A 22,503-nucleotide genomic window follows, 5' to 3' on the forward strand; every position below is an offset into this window, starting at 1 on the left:
TTTCAGGTGGGTCTGGGGTCAATTTTGGGGGGAACTGGGGGGTCTGAGGGCAATTGGGGTTTAGGCAGGTCTGGGGTGATTTGGGGTCTGGGGGCACCTGAAGGGGGGTGCCAGGGGGTGAAGGGGCCGCAGCCCCCCCGGCGCCCCCTGAAGCCCCCCTGTCCCCACAGAGGGGTCCCGGCCATGGCGGGGCAGGACCCCCGGCCCGACCACAGCATCTGCACCAACAGCCTGGAGGAGAAGATCCAGAAGGATGCTGGGGGGGCTGAGAGTGTCCCTGGGTGTCCCCAGGGGCTCAGGCTGTGCCCTGTGTGTCCCCAGAGCTGCAGCGCTCTCTGTCCCCATTGTCACCTGTCCCTGTGCCAGCTGTCCCTGTGTCCCCAGAGCTGAGCAGTGTCTGTCTGTATTGTCCCCTGTCCCTGTGTCCCCAGAGCTGAGCAGTGTCTGTCTGTGTTGTCCCCTGTCCTTGTCCCCAGAGCTGGAGCAGTGTCTGTCTGTGTTGTCACCTGTCCCTGTGTCCCCAGAGCTGAGCAGTGTCTGTCTGTGTTGTCCCCTGTCCTTGTCCCCAGAGCTGGAGCAGTGTCTGTCTGTGTTGTCACCTGTCCCTGTCCCCAGAGCTGAGCAGTGTCTGTCTGTGTTGTCACCTGTCCCTGTCCCCAGAGCTGGAGCAGTGTCTGTCCCCTCGCTCTGTCCCTGTGTGTCCCCAGAGCTGGAGCTGTCCCTGTGCCCGTTGTCACCTGTCCCCGTTGCTGCCAGAGCTGAAGCAGTTCCTGTCCCTGCTGTCCCTGTCGCTGCCCCATTCTCACGGTGTCCCCAGAGCTGGAGCAGTCCCTCTGGGCCGTGTTCTCCCAGTCTGGGTGAAGTTTGGACATTTTGGTGTGGCTGTCCGCAGTGTCACTGTGTTTCCTCTGTCCCCAGAGCTGGAGCAGTCCCTGGGCGCCATTTTCTGGCCCTTTGGGCAGATTTTGGACATTTTGGTGCGGCGCAGTCTCCGCCTGCGGGGCCAGGCCTTCGTCCCCTCCGAGGAGATGAGCAGCGGCACCAACGCCCCGCGCTCCCTGCAGGGCTTCCCCTTCCACGGCAACCCACGGGAGACAGAGACTGGGGCAGTTCTGGCATCTTGGGAAAGAACGGGAATTCTGGGGGGAATCCTGGAATTCTGGGGAAAAAACCAAAATCCTGAGGGGAAAAAAAACCAACCTAGAATTCCCCCAAAATCCCCTCAGGAATCCCTGAAATCTAGTTGGGAACACCCTGAAAATCCAGCCAGGAACCCCCCAAAGCTTCCCCTTTTATGAAAAGCCCCATATGAGACAGAAGTTCTGGGGCAAAAAAACTGAAATTATGGGAAAAATCCCCAAATTTTGGGGGGAAAAACTGAATTCCTGGGAAAAAATAACCTGCAAAATGCAGCTTCAAATGTCCCCATATCGAACCAGAAACCACCTGAATTCACCCCAAATCCACCAAAACTTCCCCTTCTACAACAAGCCCATAGTCAGACAGACCAAGAAGACATCCTGAAATTCTGGGGGAAAAAATCCCTACAATCCTTGGAAAACACCCAAATCCAGCCAGGAACCCCCCAGAATTCACCCTGAATCTCCCAAACCTTCCCCTTCTACTCTACAGTGAGACCCAAACCCAGGGAAAAATCCACAGATTCTGGGGAAACATGAAATTTTGGGCAAAAGCCTGAAATCTGGGGAAGAAATGGAAATTTCTTCCAGAAATCCACCCCCAATCCCCTAGGAATGACCCCAAATCCCTGTTGGAACCATCTAAGTTCCTCTGAATTCCCCCAAAATCCTTCTGAAATTCCCCAAATTCCTTCTAGGACTTGCCAAAATCCCTCCAAAACGTCCCTGATTGCTCTTGGGACTGCCCCAAATCCTGTCTGGAACCTCCCCAAATCCCTCAGAAAGCCCCAAATCCTGCCCAGATCCCCTCTGAATTCCCCCAAACCCCTCAGAAAGCCCCAAATCCCCTCTGGAACCTCTCCCAGATCCCCCCAAATCATGGGGAACACCCCCAAAACCCCCTGAACCATCCCCAAATCCCCTGGACCCACCCCCCAGTCCCCTGGAGCCTCCCCAGATCCCCCCTGGAGCCTCCCCAGGTCCCCGGGCAGCCCCGCAGAGCCCTGGCAAAGCCCCAAATGCCTCTGGGCAGTGCCCGCAGTCCCTGCTGGAGATGCCCCAAGGGCCCGGCATGGCCCCGATGCCCCGGGCGGGAATGTGCCGTCCCAGCGGATCCAGCACGCCCGGCCGGGCTCGGCCAGCGCGGCCGAGGGGAAGGGAACGTTGGTGGAGCGGGAGCGGGAGCGGGACAAGCGCGGAGCCAAGGGGGGAGAGGCCCCGGCCCCAAAGAGAGCGGGGCCGGAGCGCAGGGGCAGCGCAGGGCAGGGAGGCTCTGCTGGGGCTGAGGCACTTTGAGGGGTCCCGGGGGGATTGCTGGGGGGGGCTTGGGGAGATTCTGTTGGGCTCTGCTGGGATTCTGAGGGAAGTTCCTGCGGGGATTTTTGGGTGGATTTCCTCAGACTTTTGGTGGGATTTGAAGGGATTTGGGGGCATTTTTGGGGGGATTTGAGAGGGGTTTGGTGGGATCTTGGTGTGGATTTCTTGAGTGGATTTGGGGAAATTTTGTGGGTTTGGGGAAATTTTGGTGGGATATTTTTGGTGATTATGAAGGATTTTTTGTGTGGATTTGGGGATTTTGGGGGGCATTTTTGTGCAGATTTTTAAGTGTGGATTCTGTGAGATTTCATGGGGATTTAGTAGGACTTTTTGAGGGATTTTTCTGTGGGATTTTGGGGTGATCATTTCAGGGTGATTTTTGTTGGGATTTTCAGGGATTTCTGTGGGATTTGGGGTGAATTTTGTGAAGATTTTTGCATGAATTTTTTGGGGTATTGGGAGGGATTTTTGGTGGGATTTTGAGGGATTTTTGTGGGGACTTTGGGATGGATTTTTTGGGTGAATTCTGTGGGATTTTGCAAGGATTCTACGATGGATTTTGGGACAATTTTTGTGGAATTTTTGTGGGGATTTAGCTGGGCTTTGGGATGGATTTTGTGGGCTTTTTAGGATTCTTTGTGGAATTTTTGTGGGGATTTGGGGGGAATTTGTGGAATTTTAGGGGGATTTTTTAAAGGAGATTGTTGTGGGATTTTGGGCAGATTTTGCACAGATTTTTCTGTTTTTTTTTTTTTTTTGCATTTTGGTGGGATTTTTGTTGTTTTTCTCAGGATTTTGCTGGGATTTTGGGGGGAATTTTGTGATTTTTAGGATTTTGGTGAGATTTTTGTGGGTTTTTTTGTTTGGTTTTTTTTTGGTTTGTTTGTCTTTTCTTTTCTTTTCTTTTCTTTTCTTTTCTTTTCTTTTCTTTTCTTTTCTTTTCTTTTCTTTTCTTTTCGGGGTTTTTTTTGGTGGGATTTTTTGTGGTTTTTCTCGGGATTTTGGGCAGAATTTTTGGTGTGTATCCAGAGTGACTTTCGGCAGATTTTGGGCCTGACTGGGGCAGGTTTGGGGCAGATTTGTTGCCGATTTTGGGGTTTTATCCCGTTTCCCCAGCTGTGGGAAAAGCCCCGAAGCACATCCTGTTCCTGCCCCAGCTCCCTGACGAGCCCAAGGAGCTGATGCTCTCCATGCTCTGCACCCAGTGAGACCCAGGGCAATCCCGGCATCCCGGGGATTCCGGGGATCCCGGGTGGGCTCTGGGCGTTGGGGGATTTTGGGGCTTGGGGGGTGAGAGGGGTGAGGGGGGCTTGGGGCTGGATTGTTTTGGGAAAGGATCGGGATTCTGGGGGGGAATGTCTGGGGTTTTGGGGGGAATTTCCGGGTTTTGGGGTTGAATTTCTGGGGTTTTGGGGGAAAATAGCAGGATTTGGCAGGGGAAGGAAATTCTGGATTTTTTGGGGAACATTTCTCAATTTGGGGGGGAACACTCACGGATTTTTTGGGGATCATTCCCGGGTTTCTCAGGGAACATTCCCGGGTTTCTGGGGAACATTCCAGGGTTTCTCAGGGAACATTCCTGGGTTTCTCAGGGAACATTCCTGGGTTTCTCAGGGAACGTTCCCGGGTTTCTCAGGAACGTTCCCGGTGTCTGGGGCTCTCCTGGCCCCGTGCCCATCCCAGGGTCCCGGTTCCAGGAGCTGCGCTGGTGCCCGGGCGCCGCGACATCGCCTGGCTGCAGTTGGACACCGAGGTGCAGGCGGGCGCCGCCCGCGAGGCCCTGCAGGGCTGCAGCATCACCCAGAGCAGCGCCAGGAAGATCTCCTGCGCCAAAAGGTGACCCACAGCACCCCAAACCCCACCTAAACACCCCCGGATCCCATTGAAACACCCAAAAATCCTATAGAAACCACCCCAAAACACCCTAAACGCTATAAAACTGCTCCCAAATGCCATAGAAATACCCCAAAATAAAACTGCCCCAAAAACGGTCCTGAGCTTCCCCAAACCCCCCACCCTGCTCCCCCAGGGAAGTCAGCTCACCCCAAATCCTCCTCTTTTATCCTTAATCCTCCTTCTTTTATCCCATGTCATCCCTTTTTTGGCCCAAGTCTTCCTTTTTTTCAACCACAAAAGCTCTTTTCATCCCAAATCTCTTTTTTTGACCCCAAATCCTCTTTTTTCGACCCCAAATCCTCTTTTTTCAACCTCAAATACTTTCTGTGTTCTCAAGTCCCTTTTCCAATCCCAAAATTTCCCTTTCCCACCACAGTTCCCCACCCCAAATCCCATTTTCCATTCCAAATCCTTCTTTGTTTGTCCCAAATTCTCTTTTTTCCATCCTAAATCCTCTTTCTTCACCACAATCCTACCCCAAATGTCCTTTTCCTCACCCAATTCAAACCCCAGGATCTGGGGTCAGGGGCATTTAACCCCAGCTTTTGGGAACTGGGCGGATTTACCCCATGATTATGGGGGATTTAACCCCAAAGTTGAATCAGGGATCAGGGGGATTTGACACTGCAGTGTTTGGGATCGGGGGGGCTTTGACCCCAAAGTTTGGGGATTGGTGGTTTTAACCCCACACTTTGCGGGTTGGGGGTTTTTGACACACCTGGATCTGGGATTTGGGGAGGTTGATCCTAAAATTTGGGGTTCGGGCATGGGGGCAGGTTGAGATCCCCGAGTATGGGTTTGGGGGTTTTTGACCCCCCAGTGTTTGAACCCCCAGGATTTGGGATTGTGGGGAGTTGACCCCAGGATTTGGGGTGTTTGACCCCAATGTTTGAACCCCCGGCTTGGGGTCGGGGCTGAGATCGGAGCCATTCCCTGGAAACAGCGGCGGGATCGGGATGGGGAACAGGAATGGGATCGGGACCGGGAAGGGGAGAGACCCTGAGCCAGTGGCGGAGCCCAGTGGCAGGGAGAGACCCCGCCGCAGTCCCGGCCCGGCCCCATGGCCACAACCGCGGCCCCTCCGCAGTGCCAGCCCCTGCCGCAGTGCCAGCCCCTCGGCAGGCGCTGAACGGAGCCTCCCTCAATGGCAGCCCGGCGCAGGCCGGAGCGGAGCCATGGCCAGAGCCTCCCCCATCGCCGGCCCGGCCCCTTCAATCCCTTTTCGGGGCGGCTGCTGCCGCTCGCAGCCCATTGCTGGCGGTTCCGAAGGGCTGCGGGACCCTGCCCATGGCGGGGGTGTTGGGGTGGCCCCAGGGCCGGCCCGAGGGCCGAGCGGGGATCGAGAGCCCCAAAGCCGAGGGGCTCCTGGGGGTGCCCAGCTCCTGCCGCCCCCAGCCCAAAAGAGATGCTGGCCAATCAGAGCGCGCGGCGCTGGTGCCGATCCAGTTGCCGGGCGGGAGCTCGGCGCTTGGGCCCCGCCCGGCGATGTGCAGCCAATCAGCGCCCGGCGCGGCTGTGACTCATCGGTTGCCGGGCAGAGCCGCAGCGCCCAGCGCTCCCCGGCAGCGGAATTTGGGGAGGGGGGAGGTGACCCTGGGCATGGGGATGGGGCGTGCGGGGGCAGCCGGGGCCGCACTGGTGGCACTGGTGGTGCTGGCAGCGCCCCCGGCCGCGGGGGGAGCGGGGGGCGCGGGGAGAAGGGGGGCGGGGCCCCAAATTAAACCAAAGGGGGGTCGGGACCCCCAAACGGAGCAGGAGGGGCCTGGAACCCCCAAACCCAAACACGGGGGAGGGGATTGGGGATTGGGGGAACGATGGGGAAGGGGCGGGAGCGCGGGGGAAAGAGGGGGAGGGGAGCCCCAAACAGGATGAAGCCAACTTGATGTGGCCGCCTTTAGACATGGATGGAGCCAAAGGCAGCCAAAGGCAGCCAATGCTTTTCCAGCCCGTCTGATCCCAGCCTGTGCAACCCCGGTGTGTGCAACCCCAGTCTGTGCAACCCCGGCGTGTGCAACCCCGGTGTGTGCAACCCCAGTCTGTGCAACCCCAGTCTGTGCAACCCCAGTCTGTGCCACCCCAGTCTGTGCCACCCCAGCCTGTGCAACCCCAGCCTGTGCAACCCCGGTGTGTGCAACCCCAGCCTGTGCCACCCCAGTCCGTGTAATTTCAACCCAGTTTATCCCAGTCTGTATCATCCTGATCTGTATGGTCCCATTCCACATGGCCCCAGTCCATATTTGATCGCAGTCTGTGTGGTCCTGCACACAATCCCAGGGTCTGGAATTCCAATTCCCAGCTGAGAAAAACTGTTCCTGTCCTTGAATTTCCTTCCAATCCTATCAATAAATTACATTAAAATTCTAAATCAACAACATATCATTAAAATGAAATAAATTACAATAAAAATGAAATATAATAACTTTGACTTCTACTTACAATAATCCAATAATGAGTCAACCTAAAACAACAACTATTAGTATACCATTATCCAGAAATAAAAATAAACAAATTGTATACCAGGAAATACCTGTTGAAAGTTTTAACTCAATAACTAATATACTTTAGATAAAACTAACATACAATCTAACACACCTTAGTAAAACAATTCATATTACAAACATACTAAATACAAAACCAAGCACCACTAGAATTTCTCATACATTTTAACCAAACAATTAAACTTTAATAACACCCTTAAGTACTCTCAAATTATTTTTTAAAATTTAATTGTACTGCTTTTATTTGGATATTGGTTTTTGGATTGTTTGGGTTAGATGATTTGAAAAATGGGATTTTTATAGCAAATTAATCAGCTGAGAAGGCGGCACTCTGCAAACAGAACTGACTGAAAATGAATGGGACAGAAATCAGTAACTCTGAAAGTTTTATTTGCTGTCAAATACATCCCACCCAGCCAGCCCCACACAATCCCCATCCCACCGCTCCCAATCGGGATCCCACTGTTCCCAATCCCCTTCCAACCCCATCTCACCCTGCTGCCTGTGGAAGTGAGTGAGTTCGGCCCAGGATTGAGTTTTTTGAGGAGGGAACAAGCAATTTGAGGAGGGATTGAGCCTTTATGGGCTAAAATTCAGTTGTTTTCAGTGGGATTTGAGTGGTTTTGAGGTGACAGATCCATCCCTCATGCCTTCTGGAGGGCAAAGAGAGGAAGAACAGAAAAAAATTAAAGCCAAAGGAAGAAGGAGAATCAGGCAGGTGCGTTCCCATCATGGATCACAGGGAATGTGGGTCACCAGGGCTGTGCCCAGCGTGGCTCCTGCAGTGGGGGATGGAGCTGGAGCAGCGCACAAAGCTCTTCCCGCACTCGGGGCACTCGCAGGGCTTCCCTCACCGGTGCCTCCGTTCGTGTTGGGTCAAGTTAGAGCTGCTGGAGAAGCTCTTCCCACACTGGGGACATTCGTAGGGCCTCTCCCCGCTGTGGATGCGCCGGTGCCTGACAAGGTGGCAGTTCTGCCTGAATCCCTTCCCGCAGTCGGGGCAGCAGAAGGGCCTCTCCTCTGTGTGAATCCGATAGTGCTGGAGGAGATGGGAGCGGATCCGAAACCCCTTCCCACACTCGGAACACTCGTAGGGCCTCTCTCCAGAGTGGATCTTTTGGTGGACAATCAGGCTGGAATGCTGGCTGAAGCTTTTCCCACACTCCCCACACTCGTAGGGCCTCTCCCTGATGTGGATTCTCTGGTGGCAGATCAGACTGGAGCTCTGGCTGAATCTCTTCCCACACTCCCCACACTCGTAGGGCCGTTCCCCAGTGTGGGTCCTCTGGTGCTGGATCAGATTGGAGCTCCGGCTGAAGCTCTTCCCACATTCCTCACACTCGTGGGGCCTCTCCCCAGTGTGGATGCGCCGGTGCGTGACAAGATGGGAGTTCCGCCTGAAGCCCTGCCCGCAGTCGGGGCAGCGGAAGGGCCTCTCCTCTGTGTGCGTGCGCTGGTGCATGAGGAGATCAGAGCTGGTCTGAAACCTCTTCCTGCACTGACCACACTCGTAGGGCCACTCCCCAGTGTGGGTCCTCTGGTGGATGATCAGCTGGGAGCTCCACCTGAAGCTCTTCCCACACTCCTCGCACTTGTGGGGCTTCTCCCCATCAGGAACCTCCTCATGGACCACCAGCTCCGAGCTCTGGCTCCATCTCCGGCCGCCTTCCTGGCCCAGGCTGGCTCTTTCCCCCTCAGATCCCCGCCATCTGCGTTTGCAGCCCCTCCTCGTGTGGCATCTCCGGGGCTTTTCCTCCCCATTGGGTTCCTGCACCGTGGAGCCGCTCAAAACGGCCTCTGCCACGAGGTTCTGCCACGGGGTTTTGTCCTCCCTGCTCTCCATCCTCAGCTCCTGCTCTGGGGGAGGAAGGACAAGGACAGGATGGCATTTGCCTCCGGGCCACAGGCAAGGGCAAGGAGATGCCCCCAGGCTGTCCTGCAGCCGGGGCCATGCTGGGCTGGGAGATGCAGCAGGAGAGAGGGGGAAAGGGGCACTGACTTCCTCCTCACCTGCCTCAGTGTTCAGGGGCATCTTCCTCTTCCTCACAGCCTCACAAGAAGTGGCAATGGGAAATCCTGGTTTGGGAAAAACAAGGGATGAGGACAATGAGTTTGAAGGTCTTTCTGCCCAAGTCCATCTCTACAAGTCACTGGCCATCTGGGCTCCAGAAATATCTCCCGAACACCAAGATTCAGCCTTGAAAAAGCCTCCCAGGAATTCCCCGTGCCTGGACCCTAACCTCTGCTGTTCAGGGTTCCCCCCTGTCCCAGCTGCTAGGGTCACGCTGGCATTGGGGGTCCCCCTTCTCCTCAGTGCCCGCCCTCCCCAGCCTGCTGGCAGTCCCAGCAATCCCAAAAGCTGCCCCCTCTTCGCTCCCCATTCAGGGCTGCCGGGGCTTTTTGGGCTCCCTTTTGGGCTCCCTTCTCCCCTCATGCTCTGCTCCGGGCTGCAGGGGCTCCAAGGAGTCCCCCCTGCCCCTCTCCAGCCTCTGCAGGCTCCCGCCAATGGCGGCGCTCCCCCCTCTCTGGGCTCCCCACTTTGGGCTCCTGGGGGACACAGGGCTCTGCTCCTCCAGGCTGCCTCTGCCGCCAGCCGCCACCGCCACCCCCCGATGTCCCCACAAGGGGCCTTTTCCGCTCAGCCTTGCACTTCTTCATTCTCCAAACATCCCCCCAAAAAAATCCCAACCCAGGCATCCCCCCAGAATATTTGGACTGAGCTCCACCTCCCTGGGCACCTCCAGAGTTCCCGTGTGCCTGGCCCTGGGATGATCTGGAACACGTTGTACCCCCATTCCAGCCTTTCCATGCCCCCAGTCCCATCCTTCTGCAAAAACCAGAGATGCCCTGAACTCCCCCTTCCTGAAGATCCTGGGTGTCCCTAAGCCATGTACCACGTTTTTTGGGAAACCCTGGACCCCCGTTTCCTGGGCTCCAGGCTCCCTGGAACTCCGTTCTATCTCTCCCCATCCCTGCCCCACCATTTCCGTGACCCTGATCCCCCCCTGCACCCCCATTCCTGAGACCCGAGACCCCCTTTTACCCCTTTGCCCAGCACCGAGACCCCCCTGCACCCCCTTATCCAGCACCAACTCAACCTTTCCCCGGCCCCTGCTTCTCCCAGCACCCAGCCCCACACACTTTTCCTTGGCCTGGGATCCCTGGGCCCCCATTTCTGCATTTTCCAGCCCCCAGACCCTCCTTTTTTCACTCCCAGGACATCCTGGCACCCCCTTTCCTGGGCACAGGATTCCCTGCACACCCCATCCCAGCTCTCCCAGTCCCTGCACCCCCTTTCCTTGACTCTGAGCCCCTTAACCTCCTTCCCAGCTCGGCCAGCCCTTCAAGTCCCCCTTTCCTTGGCCTCTTGACCCCCCTGGATCCCCAGTCTCTCACGTTCAGCCCCCAGCTCCCCCGATCTCGCTGTCCCCCCAGTTCTGCACTCCCTGCAGTACCTGGCAGTGGCGCTGTCGCAGCCCGGCCCTGTCGCCGCGTCCTCTCAGTGCCCGTTCGGGCCCTGCCCGCCCAGCCCGACACGCTCGACTGCGGGGGACACTCCCCTGTGCCCAGGCTACAGGAGAGCGGCCGGGGCTGCCAGCCCTAAACCACAGGAGCAGCTGGCAGACGCTGCTGCAGGAAGAAAGGGCCCACTCTGGGCAGGGGAAAGCCAAGGTTTATTTCAGGGCAGCTCTGACCCTCAGGGCAACCTGCTGCACACAGCACACACTCAGCCCCTGCACCAGCTTGGAAAGGGGGGCGCAAACAAGGCAAAGATACATCCAACAACCAATGGGGGAAACGGGGGGTGTGCAAACCGGGCAGAGGGACATGAAGGAGCACAAATGAGGAAGCACCTTAAGGGAGGGCCCTGACCTCTGCCCAATCACTCCACGCCCCTGTGGGAAGATTCTGGAAAGAGGGGAAGGGAGGCTGAGGGATTGACAGGGGCCCAGGGAGGAGACTGGGGAATGGCTCTGCAGCCACGGGGAGGATTGACATGGGGGAGGAGGGAAGGCACTTGGGGCAAAGCATTTTCAGGAAAGAAGCGGGGCTACATCAGGGAAACCATTGCAAACTGAGAACAAGGAGAATAAACCACAATACAACACGGCCCGGGGTCCCCCAGTCCTTGATTGTGGGGGACGTGGACGGGACCCCTGCGAGCGCTGGGGCAGCGAGCGGGGCCGGATGGAGCCGCAGAGAGCGGGGATGGTGGGGGGAGCTGAGCTGGGATATTAGGATAGCCAGGGCTGGGACATTGGGATAGACACAGCTGGGATATTAGGATAGCCAGGGCTGGGATACTGGGATAGCCAAAGCTGGGATATTGGGATAGCTACACCTGGGATGTTGGGATGGCCAGGACTGGAATATTGGGATAACCAGGGCTGGGATATTGGGGTAGCCACAGCTGGGATATTGGGATAGCTACACCTGGGATGTTGGGATAGCCAGGGCTGGGATATTGGGATAGCCAGCCCCGGATCAAGGACAGGAACGGGCCCGTGGCCGACAGTGCCCTGGAGACGGGGCAGGTACAACCAGAGTGGGGGGACTGGGGGGAGCCGGGGGCTGGGATCTGTGGGAATGGAGGACTCTGAGGGGCTGGGATGGGATCTCTACGGCTACGAGGGGTGGGATTTCATCTCCTTCCAGCTGGGCTCCGGGAGCTTTGCAGTGTCCGACGGTGCCACCTGGATCAGCCAGAGGTGCTGGGAATGCAAAGGGATCATGGTGGAGCAGATGAAGCATTCCCTAGGACACAGCTGTGTGGAAGAGCTCCCAAAATCCATCAGACATGGTTGGGAGGCTCTGGAGCACAAAGGTGGGTGTGGGAGGAGGAGGGGAGTTCCTGTGGGAGTGTGGGATTGAGGAATGGGGGCCTTGGGAATGCAGAAATTGCCATGGGATTTCTATGGCCAGATCTCACTCTCATCCCAGCCAGGTGAGAATTCCATGGATGGATCTCACCCTAACCCATTGCCATGGGATTTCCATGGGGAAATGATTTGAATTGATGACCAATGCCATGCCAGCAGTGTAATTGTGAAATACAAAGCTGTGTTTCGTGTCAGGTTCATACAGGCAACGTGTATATTTGTGATTGTGATATATGTGGAAACTGACCATGGGACAGTTATAAAGACGAATTCTAATAAATAACTGAGGAGGTAAAGCATGGAAGAAGGCCTTTGAACCTATCCTTTGTTCACAATTACCCTTTGTAAGTCTTGAGTTGATTTAGGATCATTTGAATTAAAGCTTTAAGGATGTTGCTGTTTGACAGGAACTTTCTGCTTTAGCTAAGCCTTAAAGAGTTTTGCAGTAATAACCTCTTGAAGTATAATTTTAGAATATTGCTTGTAGTAAGGATCTTTGAAACGATAGGTTTAGAATATGTAAAAAGGAAACATGCTTATCTTGATACATTAAAAAAACAGTGAAAAGCAGGTTAAGAAAGGAAGATGAACATCTACTCAAGGATTGATAGTGTCGACCAAGGGAAGGTGGACATCACTGTTATGAGATTTGCAATTAAAAGGTGGACCCACATCTGGAATCTGGACCTCACCAGCTGGGAGACTTCTTTCTTCTTTCGGAAGCCGGACCCCACCATCTGGGGATACTCCTTTCTGGGATACATCCTGAAAAAAACTAAATCATAATAGTGTATAGAATTGTGATGTAAAAATTGGGAATGGAAACTGCTGAGAAAGCTTATGAGTACCCCTATCAATGCCTGTAAGCCTCAACTATTGGTGTGCAGTTGGAGGGAAAACTTCCCCCACTGCACCCAGCCTGTATTGCTCATACTTTACCATATTAATTAATAAATTGATTGCTGCTTGAATATTGGCCTAGTCAAGCTTCTCATTTGTAACACAATGACCCGTAATCCCTGCTGGGATGGCATGGGACATGGGTGCCAATGCTGTGCCCAGGCCGGCTCTGCTGTGCCTGTGGCAGCGCCAGGGGAGTGCCCTGTGCCTGCCCTGAGCCCAGCAGGAGCCTTTCCTTGGCTGTTGTGTGCCCTGCCCGGGGCAGGAGGGCACTGCCAGAGCAGCTTTGGTGGCCCCGGGCACCCGGCCGGGCTGCAGCCGCTGCAGGGGCTCCTGGGGAATGTTGCAGAGCAAAGCTGAAAGCAAACAACAGTTTCTGGAGGGGATTCTGCCCCTGGGCTGTGCTGGGAGCCCAAGGGCAACAGCCCCAAGGGCTGGAGCTCAGTGTCCCTCGGCCAGGCCGTGTTCCCTGGCTCTGCCCTGTCCCCTGTCCCTCGTCCCTCACCTGTCCCCTGTCCCTGTCCTTGTCCCTCAGCTCTCCCCTGTCTTGTCCCCTGTCCCTCATCTCTCCCCTGTCCCTGTCCCCTGTCCCTTGGCTCTGTGGGGTCCGAGATGGCAGCAGGACCTGGGGCAGCCCTGGGGGAGAATAACCCTGAGCCCCAGCTGGGCCAGTTGTCCCAGTTCCCCCAGGGGTGCCCAGGTCACTCCCAGCATGGGCCCTGTAGCTCCCAGTCACACCCAGTATGATCCCAGTCACTTTCAGTTGCATTCAGTACAATCCCAGTACGATTCCAGTCACTCCCAGTATGATCCCACTATGATCCCAGCATGGTCCCAGGTGTTACTGTTTACCCCTAGGATGGTTCCAGCCTCTCTCAGTATGGTTCCAGTCACCCCTCTATCATCTCAGTCACTCCCAGTACTCTCAGTACAATGCCATTTGCCCCCACTATCGTCCCAGTATAGTATAGTCACCCAGTAGGGTTCCAGTTACTCCCAGTACCATCCCAGTCACTCCCAGATAGTCCCAGTATATTAATCCAGTAGCTTCCTTTATGGTTGCTCAGTGATTCCAGTCACTCCTGGCCTCTCCCAGTATATCCCAGTTGCCCGCAGTGTGCTTCCACGCACTCCCAGTTGCTCCCAGTAGCTTCCACCATGATTCCAGTTGCTCATAGCGACTCCCAATCACCTCCAGCATGATTCCAGTTACTCCCTGTTTATCCCAGTTGCCCCAACATAGTCCCAGCTCTTCTCAGCTTGCTCCTAGTGACTTCCAATATCATCCCAGTATGACCCCAGTCACCCTCACTGTAGTCCCAGTTGCTCCAGTACGATCCCAGTTGCTCCCAGTTGCCCCTAGCACTGGCCCAGTCATTCCAAGTGTGATCCCAGTCTCCCCCAGCATGGTCCCTGTCACACCAGTCTCCCCCAGTATGGTTACAGACACTCCCAGTATATCCCAGTTGCCCTCAGCATACTCATGGTCCTTCCCAGTCACACCCAGCTAACCCAATACGGTTCCACTTTCTACCAGTCACTCCCAGTATATCCCAGTTGCCGCCACTACAATCACTGTTGCCCCAGTTCTGGTCCTGCTGGGTCCCAGTGTGCTCTGATCCTGCTCCCAGTGGGTCCCAGTCCTGGGTGTGGTGTGTCCCAGTGTCCCAGTCCATCCCAGCCTGTCCCAGTCCATGCCTGTCCCAGTCCATCCCAGCCTGTCCCAGTCCATGCCTGTCCCAGTCCGTGCCTGTCCCAGTCCATCCCAGCCTGTCCCAGTCCGTGCCTGTCCCAGTCCATGCCTGTCCCAGTCCATCCCAGCCTGTCCCAGTCCATGCCTGTCCCAGTCCATCCCAGCCTGTCCCAGTCCATGCCTGTCCCAGTCCATGCCTGTCCCAGTCCATGCCTGTCCCAGTCCGTGCCTGTCCCAGTCCATCCCAGCCTGTCCCAGTCCGTGCCGGTCCCTTCCCAGCCGCCGTTTCCCGGATCCTGCCCCTCCCGCCCCCGGAGCTGCCCCCGGACGGCAGCTACAGCCCCCCTGGACCTCCAGAGGAAAACTCCACCCTTCCACAGGATCCCTGCTCCAGCAGAGCCACACCTGGCACTGCAGGAGGCTGCAGCCCCCGTTCAGTGGGACTGCTGCCAGCACCCTGACCCACAGGGTGTCAGGTCCTGTTCTGACCCTGCCAGTGGTTTTTTTGTCTGTACTACTGCATTTGTAGATTTAGTTTTCCTAGTAAAGAACTGTTATTCCTATTCCCATATCTTTGCCTGAGAGCCTTTTAATTTCAAAATTATAATAATTTGGAGGGAGGGGCTTTACATTTTTCATTTCAGGGGAGGCTCCTGCCTTCCTTAGCAGACACCTGGCTTTCCAAACTGTTGCCCTGATTTTTTAAGATTTTCTAAGCCTTCTGATGTTTGCATTCTTCTAACAAACTTTCTCAACACTTTATGTAAATAACTTATTGTTTTTCATTTGTTTATGGAGGAGGAGAAATTTGATGGACTGTTGGTTTGTCCAGTGTCATTGGAGGGGTGGCACTTTCAGTCTCCAATCCACTGTCACTTTTGGAAATGTATAAATGTTGGAGTCAGAAATAAAAAAGGCCTTTTCTTGCCTTGGTAGAGCAGCGTGTCCACGTCCTGTGGTTTCATGTCCTATAGTGACAGCAAACCAAGACAGATTTTGGCAACCAATGTGAGACTGCAAACTCTGATTTCATGTATTTATAGATGTGTCAATTGCTGGTTTCATCGAGCTGATTTTTGGCAAAAGTGTGGTTTTTGTTTTATCCCCTCTATTAGACTTCCAAAGGTGAAATGTTATTTTAAGGTCAAAAGCAAAGTTTTTAAATTGATATATATGGGAGGATTTTTTGCCAAAAATTAGCTCATGAAAAGGATGGAGCAAAATCGAATGTTACACCGGTGTTGGTTGGTTTTAATTGCTTCTTGTAGCGCAGATTTTCCTGTGGAACAACCAAAATCAAATGTTTGGGTGATCTTAGCCAGGGAAGGAGGCTTGGACACCATATGTTTGCCTAACTTGGAACCAGAAAAGCCTTTCTCAACCTGTCTAGTCGGTGCCAGTAAAGGATTTGCCTGTGATCAAAAAGCAATTCAGTAGGATGCCTGGTGAAATTGACAATGGGAGCAGTCCTGTATTGAATTGGAACATTTGGGCCAAAGAACTTCCCAAAGCATTGTCTGAAGCCCAAGAATTACAAATCCTTGGTCCTTTAACAATGGATTTCTGCCTTACGTTTACAGCTAATGATTGGCAAGAAGGTGATCCTCCAAAGTACAAAGTTACTCCCCATTGTTTTGCATACAGAAATTCAAGTTGTTGGTGTAATTATTCAGACAGTTGGGATGTGCTTTCCGAGGCTGACCAATATCCACGACAATTGCCAAAAGGATGTTGGTTCATTGGTGGAGATAGGGCTGGGCAGGGCATTCCATCACGCCTTGAAGGTGGCCCATGTAGGACTGGAATGCTCACTGGGATAGCCCCTACTGCTAAAGCAGTCATTAAGAAGAAACATAGGGGAACAAGATCTGCTCATCATTATGATGAGAATTGTAAGAGTGATTTCATGCCTTGGAATGCTGCCAAAAGGGTTTCAGCAGGTTTGTTTTTACCCCAGCTGGCTTCAGCAATGGCATTGAAACAATTCGATGGGGTTGGATGTTGGCTGAGTAATCAAACTAATGCCACATCCACTGCAATCAGTGATATGCTGACCGATGTTAACAGTGTTCGACATGCTACCCTTCAAAGCAGAGCAGCAATGGATTTTCTTTACTGGCACACGGACACGGTTGTGAGGAATTTGAAGGATTGTGTTGTATGAACCTGTGTGATCATTCTGAATCCATCCACAAAAGCATACAAAAGCTGAAAGATTTGGCAGCTGAAACTAAAGAAGATGGTGGGTCCTGGTTAGGTGATTTGTTCCAAGAATGGAGCTTTGCAGCCTAGCTAAGGGAACTTTGTAAAATAGGTTTATATGTGTTGGGTGTTTTGGTGGTGATACTAGTAGTAATACCTTGCATACTTTGGTGTGTGTGACAAATGATGCACAAAATGATCAAAAAAGTTTCTATCATACAGGAGAGAGAGGTAGGAAATGGATTCACAGAGAGTTCTCGAAATCTCACAGAGATGGTGGATGAAGGTGTAGACATGGAGGAAGGTTTTGAATTAAGACCTTGGAACTGACGAGACTTTTTTGAACAATGTCTTGTAATTGTTATCAGACATGACTTATGCCCTTTGAACTGACTGGACTTTCACAGCATTAAAATTGCTGTGTTGTAATATAGCAATGCTTGGTGCAAGCAAAAAGATGCTTTAAGCTAGTAATAAGCAGATATATTATAGTACAACTACAAAACACAAAGTAGTTAATAAATGACATGGTTATGAAGGTTTCTTTTAAGGTGAACTGAGAGGGGGGAATGTGGGAATCCTTGAAATCAGAGGGTTTTGGGAAAGCTGCAAAAGGCAGGCCTCAGAGACAGCAGAACTGTGATTATACAGTAGCCATAAGATTGATCATCAGAGAAATTATGTAAGAAGTAGAAAAGTAAGGACAAAAAAAAATGGATTGTCTATTAATGCTTGGCTAGAAGAGCTCCCTTAGCTACAGAAAAGTATATCTAGCAAGATATTAGCAAATTCTAAGCTTAATAATGGAGCTGTGTGCATTGTGTTTAATACTTAGATGCAGGTATTGTATTTGAAATAAGCAAGCATTGTTTTAACCAAAGGTATGTGTGCTTATAGTGATTGGATGGAACTACTGTCAATATGCTTTTGTTTTGTGTGATTGGTCAAAAAATTTACAAAGTAAGTTGTAATATTAAGTTCTTAGTCTGCTGCCTGGGATGTGAGCTGCTGGCATCTTCCCATTGTCATAACCATGTAACGAGACTGATGCTGGAAAATAAAACAGCTCAAGGCACGTTCCTCAGCAGTCCCGTCCCATTCGGGATTTCTACACAGCCCCCGGCTGGCGACAGAAATCCTTTTAGGGCTGAGTTTTATCAAGTTCATCTTGTTAAGCTCTATGGCTGTCCAAATTAATTTATATCAGGTTTGAGTGTTATTTAATCAGATGTATCATAAATTTTATGAGTGAGCTGTTCAGTGTTTCCTTTGTTGCATTTTTTCTGTCATAAATAAATAAATGTTTGTATTCCTGTTTTTATAGCCAGCTTTTCATATGCTTTACCATCTTTTGGTGTAATTATCTACAAGACACATGTCGTTTCAGAATCCCTCCTTTGTTCTCCAGCTGCTTATGTATCTCTTAGACCAGACTACCCCTCTAGCTGGGCTCTGCACTGGGGCTCCATGGTTTGACCCAGTGCTGCCTCATGATTTTCAAGTATTTTTCAGAGTTCCAGGAAATGATATCTCAGCTTTGTCAGAAGTCTTCTCTAAACTGATGGTATTGTGACATCTACTCTAAGCAATCAGATGCAGTCCCAATTGTTATTACAGAACCACTCCAACAGTTTGCTGTGTTTAAAGCATCTCCATGCTGAGGAGATTCTGGAGGAGACGGCTATTGGATGGTTCATCAGTCTTTCACCCCTAGACCTTTACTCCTAAGTGCTATTCTTAGGAGCCTTGTTTAAAATTACATTTAGGGAATTCTCTCCCACTTAGAACTTGGGTGGCGGCCAGGCCTTAGCTCTACCTGGACAGGAATTTGCCAACAGACCCAGATGTTTTCTGCATCAGAACTAGATTGGAGTTGCTTTGACTTTGCAATTTCACCGTCTGTACATGACAGTAGAACTATTTTTAAAGGGAGCTTGGGAATTATGATCTGGAAATAATTATCCAAGTCCCCACTGAATCGAGGTTTTTCAGCTGTTTGCAGACTCTGGGATGATGGTACATTATTTCAGAGATTTCTGTTTATTTCATTCCACCTATGTTGTTAGTTTTGTCTGCTATTTGAAATATTCCCGATCGTTGTATCTAAATTATTCCTAATTGCTCTAAGTTTCTTGTCTACTACGTGTATTATTTTACTACGCTGTTTCTTCATACTCATAACAAAAGACATGCATCTCATTCTTAAAAAACAAAAAAGAAGAGGAATGAACGCCTTAAGAACATTCAAATAATGCAATATGTACATGAGAAATTTGGACGACTAATCATTTTGAATCATGCAATATTTACATTAGAAACTTGGAAAAAAGGTCATCCCATCTAAATCCCAATGGAGTGTCCACAGGGAAACCTAATTGATTCATTAACTTCAGGAGAAGAGATGCCTGTGTTTTATCACCAACAGCTCAAAGCAGTCACCCGTTCATTCCATCAGATACTGATCAGCTCTGAAGAAATGAGGCCCAGTGGAAAGAGAAATAACCTCATCCCCTTGCAGCCTTTGTGGCCAGAACAGGAACAGGAGTAGGACTGCCAAGACACAGCTGTGCCCGGAAACTGACAGAGGCAATTGGCCAACAAAAGCCTCATGGCATCATCATGGGACAGTCCTCCTCCCAACCTTCTTCAGTTCTTCCCTGTTCCTGCTCCCAGAAGGACATTCAGTGATGTCCAAGATCAACATTTCCAGCTAATGGACCTTCTCCTACTTCTCAGCTAATTGGAAACAATGGTCATTTCTTTCCATTTCCCTAAGAGACATTGGACATTATTCTTTGCTCATGCTGCAAAACCCTGTGTCAATGACTTGACAGAATTGGGTAAGTTTTGTTGATTGGAATTGGTCTTTTATGTATCTTATCCCACATCTAACAGATAACCAGTGATAACCTTCATGAGATCATACCCTCCCAAGAGTGAGCTGTTTCAACATCAGAACATAGGAGCCTTTTTTAAATGAACAAAAAGGGGGAGATGTCAGAGACAGGTAGAATAATGATAAAAGAAAGGCCTTATGAAATCAGGCCTTGTTCTGCTATATTAACAACTGGCCTGTCATCTCTTCTAAGTGCAGCTAAGCAGTCACAAGTTCCCATGTGAAGTTATTTTGAGAATGAGACTTGGTGAACAATCTGATCTGAGGGTGAAAAACAAATGCACCTGCAAGAACAAGGGATTTGTCCCATGAGAATCAGTGAAGAGAATAGGTAACAATACAAAGAATACAACAGAGAGATTTGATGCACAAGTAAAATATATTTTATTATCCAACAGAATAACTGGCATAACTAGTAATAAGAAATCGATTAACTACCTAAAGTTGCACATTAGGTTTGTCAAACTGTATAAAATAAGTTGTGTGAATAAAATAAAGAGTTCTTCTCCAGCTCAGCTGGGTTCTCTGGGATTTTGGTTCCTCCCTTCTTTCAGGCTTTGGCTTCCCCCTTCTTTGGGGCTTTGGGTTCCTTCTTTTTTGGTGCTTTGATTTCCTTCTCTGGGATTTTGATTTCCTTCCTCTCTGGGAATTTGGTTTCCTTCTTTTCTGGAGGTTTGCTTCTCTTCTCTGGAGATTTGGTTTCCTTCTTTAGAATTCTGATTTCCCTCTTTACTAGGGCTTTGCTTTCCTTCTTCTCTGGGCTTTTCATTTCCTTCTTCTCTGTGGCTTTGCTTTCCTTCTTTGGGCTTTTGATTTCCTTCGTCTCCGGGACTTTGGTTTCCTTCCTCTCTGGGAATTTGGTTTCCCTCGTTTCTGGAAGTTTGTATTTCTTTTCTGGGAGTTTGTTTTCCATCTTCTCTGGGGCTTTGTTTTCCTTCTTCTCTGGGAATTTGGTTTCCTTCCTCTCTAATGCTTTGGTGTCCTTCTTCACTGGGGCCTTGCTTTCCTTCCTCTCTGGGAATTTGGTTTCCTTCTTTTCTGGAGGTTTGTATTTCTTTTCTGGGAGTTTGCTTTCCGTCCTCTCTGGGGCTTTGGTTTCCTTCTTCTCAGGGAATTTAGTTTCCTTCCTCTCTAATGCTTTTGTGTTCTTTTTCTCTGGGGCCTTGCTTTCCTTCCTCTCTGGGAATTTGGTTTCTTTCTTTTCTGGATGTTTGTTTTTCTTTTCTGGAAGTTTGTTTTCCATCTTCTCTGGTTCTTTGATTTCCTTCCTTGGTGGGATTTCGGTGTCCTTGTTCTCTGGGGCCTTGCTTTCCTTCTTCTCTGGGGGTTTGGTTTTCCCCTTCTCTGCTTTTGGAGGTTCCTTCCCCACAGAGACACCCTTCTTTTCTTTCTTCTGCTTCTCTTTCTCCTTCTGCCTCTCTTCCTCCGCCAAGGCTTTTGCCTCCTCCTCAAGCTTTGGAGACAGCCGCTTCAGCTCCCTTCTGCAGACAAAACAGAAAACATGGCTGAGAGTCACCACCAGAACCTTGGGCTCACTCGTCCTGGCTGGCCCTGCACTTCATTCCTTGACCCTGAGGCCAGGCAGCAGCGCCAGACCATTTCCGTGAATTCTCCTCAACCCACAGAGGTTGGGAACATCCCAAGTGAGGGCAGTGGTGGAAGGGCACCTCCAGGACCAGCCAAACCTGAGCCTTGCCATCAGAAGGGCTTGACTGTGCAAGCTCCCTCTCCAGGCACAGCCAGACACCTCCAGCCCACTGCCAAAGGCTGATCCACCAGCTCTCTGCGCTGTGCCTGAAAACGCCCTTTGTCTCTTGACTTCCCAGTTTCAAGCAGAGCACAGAGTGCCAACGTCTGCTGATCTCTCCTGCAATTCTTACTCAGCTCATTCAGCTCCCTTCTCCCTGGGCACAGCTGAAGCAGGATTTCAATGAGTTCGGATTTCAGCTGAGGCTTAGAAGCAATTCACATTGATCAGGATGTCAGTTAGACAGGTAGACCATAGGTTAATGATGATTAGATGCTTAAGCCAGAGCTGATTGTTATATTATTTACCATGATGAGCTTCTTGATAGAAGGAAGTGGAGTAAGTGAACTGTTAGAAGAACATACTGAAACCCGTAGAACAATGGTTAGCACCTGGGCTTTATGTCAATCAGTCACTAAGCAGGGGACCTTGGATGGTGCCAGAGGGTCACAGAGACCTGGTGAAGACATTCCTGACTTCATCCCTTAAGACCACTGGCCCAATAGGAGACCACCAACCCAATTCCAGAGAAGAATTGAGCAGGTGTGAAGGACTAATGACCTCATTTTAATACAGAGCGGGGAGGGGAGGTGCTGGGGTTGTGCACATGTATTGTGTGTAAGATCCTGGGAAATAAAGAGAGGGCAAAGAACCTTGTACAGCACGGTCACGCCTTGTAGGGACGACTCTGGTGCTGCCCACCGGGGTTAATAAACATACCACTTTCTAACTTTAACGAGTTAGAGAGTCTCTGTCCGTGAGCCTCGGTATTAATGACTCATAGCCTGATCCTAAATGAGAATAATCCCATCAGTCAGAAAGCAAAGGCTGGAGGAACTGCTCTCCTGCAAGACAGGCTCTTGTCAGCCAGATTTCCTGCTGGAAGCCAGCTGTGACCAAGCCAGCTGGTGCTGTCTGCCATGGAAACCATCTGAAGCAGCCTCGTCCCTCTCCTCCCCATGAAACCAACTTCAGCCTGGCCTGAAGGAAGTCCTGATGCACAGGCTTGCTTTAAGCAGCCCCCACTCCCAGCTGCACACTTTGCCTGTGTGTCCTGAGCTGGGCTGCCTTGCTGGAGCAGAGCTTCTCCTGTGCTTGCCCACTGCTGCAGCTGAAGGGGAGCCTCAAGGACAGGAGCTTTTATGGCTGCTGTCCCACCATCAGGAGAACCCTGGCAGATCAGCACTGCAAGGACTTCATCTGTGGCAGCACCAGCACCCAAACCAAGGTTTGGTCTGTGCCCCACGCCTGCCCACACCACAATCCCACTGTTTTGGTGAAGAAGGGAGATGATGAAGAAGATGTGACTCAACACCATGGAGCTAAAGACACCTC

General features: G+C 51.4%; 1 protein-coding gene and 1 pseudogene across 1 annotated transcript; one reads left to right on the plus strand and one right to left on the minus strand.

Moving 5' to 3' along the window:
* Nucleotides 1-22,503, minus strand: part of LOC135292537 (zinc finger protein 850-like) — a 337,224-nt pseudogene that overhangs the window by 161,183 nt on the left and 153,538 nt on the right.
* Nucleotides 184-4,296, plus strand: LOC135292491 (U1 small nuclear ribonucleoprotein A-like). The gene is made up of 4 exons (XM_064406694.1): nt 184-271; nt 919-1,080; nt 3,573-3,660; nt 4,140-4,296. The coding sequence occupies exons 1-4, from the start codon at nt 184-186 to the stop codon at nt 4,294-4,296; spliced, it is 495 nt and encodes a 164-aa protein (XP_064262764.1).

The sequence above is a fragment of the Passer domesticus genome, unplaced genomic scaffold (assembly GCF_036417665.1).
Source record: "Passer domesticus isolate bPasDom1 unplaced genomic scaffold, bPasDom1.hap1 HAP1_SCAFFOLD_37, whole genome shotgun sequence".
NCBI lineage: Eukaryota > Metazoa > Chordata > Aves > Passeriformes > Passeridae > Passer > Passer domesticus.